The sequence below is a fragment of the Xenopus tropicalis genome, chromosome 9 (genome assembly GCF_000004195.4).
Source record: "Xenopus tropicalis strain Nigerian chromosome 9, UCB_Xtro_10.0, whole genome shotgun sequence".
Lineage (NCBI taxonomy): Eukaryota > Metazoa > Chordata > Amphibia > Anura > Pipidae > Xenopus > Xenopus tropicalis.
In genome coordinates this window covers 49,328,445-49,334,444 of record NC_030685.2, presented here as the reverse complement: position 1 = coordinate 49,334,444, position 6,000 = coordinate 49,328,445, and the positions used below count along the sequence as shown (strand labels likewise).

The window sequence follows — 6,000 nt, the reverse complement described above, 5'->3', positions numbered from 1 at the left end:
AAATACAGCCCAAAGTAGAGTGTAACAAAATTTCTGCAAAGTGTGCCAAGAAAGGGTTACAATCCTATAAATATATTTATAATGGGTGTGTGCAGTAGACCATTTATAAACTGAGTGCATTTTTGCATAAAGGTGGCATATTTTGGCAGATTAGCAAATCACCCTTAGATAAATAAGCCCTAGTTTGTCTAGTATCCATAATACCTCTTGTAATGGATATCAGTTTTTGCTTCTTTGCATGTAATTGTTGTATGTTAATTGTATATACCCTTTTATGTTAGAGTGGTATGGAATATATTGTTGCTTTCCAAATAATAATAGTACCGCTGTGTGCCAACTACCCATCTAAATCATACAATAATAAAGAGCAATACTCTTTACAATTCTATAACAATTACATTGTCACAATATTATTTATATTAATGCTGAACATTTTCATTATAACACAAAAACATCTGAACTAACAATATATTTGCATAAAAATAAATCTGCAATACACATCTAAGATTTCTCTTAAATCGTAGACACATTGACAGTTGCAAGTAAAGTACACAGCAAACAAAAAGGCAGTCTTTGCATCTATTGTGTTCTATTTTTAAGGAGGTAAAATGGTTTATTGTTTACAGTAAATAGTCTCTATGATGTAAATTCAGATGAAGAATCTTCTAATTTTTCCTCCTATAAAAAAAAACAACAACATTTACTATATTTTTTTTAATTATTTGGGGTCTATGAACCCAAATGTTTCTTAGAAACACTGAATGATTTTATATAGCTGCAGTGATTATAGATCTGAATAGTGGTATGTTAGTGGTGTAGCGGTTGTTACATCATGGAAGGCATTTTTAAACATATGTTAATTATATCCAAAATGTTTAAAATATAACTTAACTTTGTTTGTTATAAATATTTATACTTCGCTCAGAAATAAGTAAAAAATACATTCCAGACTATAAGATACACCTGACCATGAGATTCCCCAATATGTTGGATAGAAGACACAAAGAAATACATTTTCAAATGTGAAATGAATACACTGTAACAAAGTTAAGTGTCTTAACCTCCTCCCTGCTGGTGGGTAAAGAGTAAATCAGAAAAAGTGTGTTTCCATAGTGTAACCTTAAACCTGGAAATGTTTTGAAACCTAATATTTTCCTCTAAAGTGGTTGTTATGTAAAATATTAAATCATTATCAAGGTGCACTAGATACCAGTATACAAACCCATCCCTTCATCCTATGTTGTGACTGTGACTGCAAGGGGATTCTTTGTTCAATGGAAATCTAATTAATTTTCCCTGTTTGCCCTGTTTAGCTTAAGAAATAACAAAACCATTTTTTTTCAATAATTAGCAAAAAATGTTCATGCACAAGATATTAATTGAACTCATATTAAACAAGACGGTATACTGCCCCTTTGAAACACACGTTTATGACTCCCTGGGCTGCATAAATTTCAGCATGCAATGCTTTACTCCAGTTTTGTGAAAGTTATGCCTTTGTACTCTACTGTGCATCAGTTTTATTAATTCATTTACAAATTCCACAAATCTGTTAACCTGATACAATCTGAATTTGGAATGTGTTGGAGATTTCAGGCACTCTGAAGAGGCAACAACAAAACTTCCTGAACTTAAGACCGTTTGCCAAATATGGCTATAGTTTCCACCTGGTTGGTAGCAATGATACCTGATTCCAATGTTATTCCAATGTTATTAACTGTAAAGAAAGGCACAAAGGCCAGTATATTTTCTAGATATGGTAGAACCTTCACTATCTGTTTGTGCGTGCAGTAAGGTTGATGGTTTAGAATAAATACTAAATCTCCATGGGAACCACAATGTGTTGGGAGGACAACTCTGAACTAGCATGTATGGAACAGGCTGGCTCTAAGGGCACTCTGGGTGGGGGGGGGGGGGGGCAGCACCTCAAATACAGGTGGGAGAGGAGTGATAGGAAGGTAAGGCAGGTTACAGTAATATGGGATTCTATTATTAGGAATGTGGATAGGCTAATCTGTCGCAAGGACCTCGCATATGCCAAACTATATGCCAAACTATATGCCTGGTGCTAGGCTTTTGCATGTTGTAGAATGAGTAAACATTATTCAGAGGGCTGGGGAAAAACTTATATATACATATAGGTACCAATAACAAAGTTAGAGGAGGGGGAAATCAAAATGATTTTAAAAAGCTAGGTGACAAACTGAGGGCAATGACTTTAAGGTAATTATCTCAGAGCTATTATCTGTGCCATAGTGATAAGACAAAACAGAGGCGCCAAAAGGATAAAATTAGCTAAAAACACTTAAAAACCCAATGGGTAATTCAGAAGAAGTAGTAGTAAGCTTACCTCCTCCAGGCAGACACCAACAAAAGTGGTAATTTTCAGTAATAGTTTATTCACAACAATATTGCAACGCGTTTCGCAGGCATTTCCTGCTTCATCAGGCAATGTAGAATAAGCACAAGCCTTTGTATACACTGAGAGGCTCCTGGTGTGTGTATACAAAGGCACTGTTTTTTTTGTGCTTATTCTAGTCAAGTTACTATGTTACCTTAGGTTTAAAAAAAGAAGAGTGCTAGGTATTGCAGAGTATTCTCAAAATCGGGGGTGTGCATATCTTAGAGGATACATTGTCAGTCTCATGTCTCACTACAATCACTTTTCAAGCTATAAATTGCATGTTTAAATTTGTTTTTAAAGAGATTAAGTAATCTTCATATAGGCATGCATATCTACATATATAACTTTAATCATTTAACTAGTTATATAACAATATATTTAGTCATTGCTTAGAAAAAATAGAAACTGAGTTTTTGTTTTAAGTAAGCAATGTATATAGAGTAGATATCAGATACCCCCTAGTGACCAAAAGAGGGTAATACATATAGTAAATATAAACTTCTTTGCTACGCAAAGAATATCATTTAAAAAATTGTTTGTTTCAATCTGTTAAAAACTGTGGATAGTTTATCCACATAGGGATGTTAGTATTTTTAACGTATTGAAATAAACACATTTTTTAGAAGCACAGAAGTTTATATTGGTATACATTAACATGCTGCCTACAATTAGCATAGTTTAAATAAGTAACAGAAAAGAAGTCACAATTTAAAACAGAATATATACAAATCAATAACAGTTACATAGACTGCGGATATCTGTTTAAACTGACACGTTAAGGATGATGCAATCATTTCTATTCCAGAAGCAAAATGATTTATTTCTACACACTTACTGTTTCCAGGGGGTCCTCAGTCAAGTGCACCTCTTCATCATGGGTTTCTATTTTCTCTTTTTCATGAGTGTCTAAGTTATGAAGCCTTGTGGAACAGCCAGCATTTTGATGACTGGACTTTTGCAATTTTGCACCTACCATGTAAAAATAAAATAAAAATATCATGTAACACCCCACTTAATAAATATTTTGGCTGTACTCAGAAGGAGGTAAAACTAGCAATTACACAGTAAAATTAGTTTATAAACAGTGTATACATGTTAACTTCAAAAAACAAATTATTGACAGTGCCTGTCTATGAAGAAATACTTATGGACCACCATATGGGGTTTATCTTGACGTATTATGGTGGCTTGCCAATTTTATGATCATAACTTTGTAATTAAAGATGCCTGTTTTTGAAAATACATGCACTTGCATAGATATTAATTTACAAGAATTTGTAAGAAGCGCAACAATAACAGCATCCTTGCTATTCTTAATACTTGAATTATGCAACCATAATTGCAATTCCTCTAGCTATATCTCTAGCTGCTAGACTATCTTTCTTTATTTGTACATTATTGTGTAATTAGAAAACAATCCTCCTAATTTCAGTACTGTTAATAAGGCCTTTAAGATCATTCCTTTATTAGAATATTAAAGGAAGAGGAAATGCTCGCAGGTACCCCGGGCTGGTGCGGTTCTCTCCTAACAGGGGCACCGGCCCAGGGTAAAAGGTAAGCAATTAAAGTCACTTGGGGGTGCCTAACATTTTGGACGAGGGGTGTGTCTGTTCGTTAAGCAGGAATTAAAAGCAAATATTAAGGAGGAAGTGTCATGATGCAGGCCTGTAAGGGTTAACCAATTATATTATTGATCCAGTCCATATACTCAGGAGGTCATAAAACGCACACTGTGTCCTGTTAATGGTGACACCCCTTGCATTCCTGAGGACGGGGGTAGTGTCCAGTTACCTGATGCCCCTGCAAACTGGAATAAATAGTCAGCTCTTCTGACTACACTTTGGATTTACTTTGGAGGACCCATTTTGATTTGAAGTTCATCCCATTGGTTTCCCCTTGCCTCCAGAACTTGAAGGACTCTGGTACAGTATAGGACTTCTATGATTTTCCTTTCTATTTTAAACTGTTTTTAATTATTTTTTGTATGTTGTTTTGATGTTTGGTTAAAAAAACAAATATACACAGGGGCAACAAAGACCCTTAACTCCTTAAGTACAGTGCTTCAGAGCATAGATTTGGCCATTATGTTTTCTGCTAAAAACACAAAACAGAAATGTTTGTCATTATATTAAATCATTGCTGTTCTCAATTCCATTAAGAAGTATATTAAAGGAGAAGGAAAGGCAAGTAAAGGGTTAATCTCAAGCTGCAGGCATACCTGCAGTTGTCTAAACAGTGCCCTTAAGTCTCCCCTATATTTCTCCTGTTCAGAAGATCAGAAGCCAAACAGGCAGAAAAAACGCTGAGCTGTCTAAAGAAAGTTCCCATAATGCCTTGCTCCTGCACAGACACCCAGACCAAGTGTACATGCTCAGTTAGTTAGACTATGAGTCAGCTTCCTGCTGATTGTCTCAGATCCACATTCCTAAGGGGGGGAGTGAGTTCTTAGCATTCTTGATGGAGGGGAGAGAGGAGACAGCAGAGAGCTGCGTGTCTCTGGCACATGAATTACAGACACAGATACCTTTTTTCAGAGAAGTCAGTGCAGCATTACTGTAAGTGCTTATGGCTGTATTTACATAGACCTTTCTGATAAAGCTTACTTAGTTTTTACCTTTCTTTCTCCTTTAAGAATCACCCTATGTGGCTTAGTTTGGAGGCAAAGGTAAATAGGGAAAAAAAGGAAAGCGTTAAAGAAATTTAAGTCAGAGAGGGCAGAAACTATAACAAGTGTTGTAAAACAGCAATCCGGAAGGCAAAGATAGAAATTGAGGAGTGCATTGCAGCAAAGTAGTGATGAGCAAATCTGTCCCGTTTCGCTTTGGCGGAAAATTCACAAAACTTGGTTATTCAAGTTTTTCTGAAAATGGGTAGTTGAAAATGACAAGTAGAATGCGATTGCTCTACCTTAGAGTATTTTTTACATTTTTAAGCACAAATCTGTTGAGTTTTTTTGATTAAAAAAAAATCTTTGTTTTGTAGGCAAACACTTTTTCCTTAAGTTTTTGTAAGGATAGTAACAGTAAAACATGCAGGTTGAGAGTGTGGCTCTATTAAAAATGGAAAGAATTAGGTCATACATTACACCATTTTTCCTTAGTGAATACAACAAAGCCATTAGGTAAGGACACAGGTGGCTTAGCACTATCAAGTCAATGCCTGACAAAGAGCATGACATTTAAATATTTACTCAAACTTAATGTGAAGAAGGCAACAGGACCTGATGCAATACACCCTCAAGTACTTAAAGACATTAGTATAGGTTAGCCAGGCCATTTTTTAAATGTTCTCAAACCCACTTTTGTTTGTTGAGAGATCACACTAAGGATTATGTTCTGGAGAATGGAAGAATTATAGGTGATAGCCAGTGTGGCTTTATGAAGGACAGATCATGTCAAACAAATCTTTATCGCTTTTTATGATGAGGCAAGTAAGAACTTGGAGGTTGAAGTATATGTGAGCTGCTTGGATGCTGTAAAAGCTTAAAATTCTGTGCTGCATAAATTACTACTTTCTAAACTAAGGTCAGCAGATGGGATGCTAAAATATGCAAGTAAATGGGACTGTGTTAGATGAATCCATGATAGAAAAAGAGC

General features: G+C 35.3%; 1 protein-coding gene across 1 annotated transcript in view; it reads right to left on the bottom strand.

The window, feature by feature from the left end:
* Positions 1–582: 582 nt before the first annotated feature.
* Positions 583–6,000, bottom strand: part of c2orf80 (Chromosome 2 Open Reading Frame 80) — a 30,822-nt gene continuing 25,404 nt past the window's right edge. Inside the window, exons 8-9 of the mRNA XM_018097637.2 lie at positions 3,240–3,373; positions 583–678 (exon numbers count right to left, since the gene is read on the bottom strand). Coding sequence (XP_017953126.1) covers positions 637–678; positions 3,240–3,373 — 176 coding nt within the window. The 3' untranslated portion in view covers positions 583–636. The remainder of the gene's footprint in view (positions 679–3,239; positions 3,374–6,000) is intronic.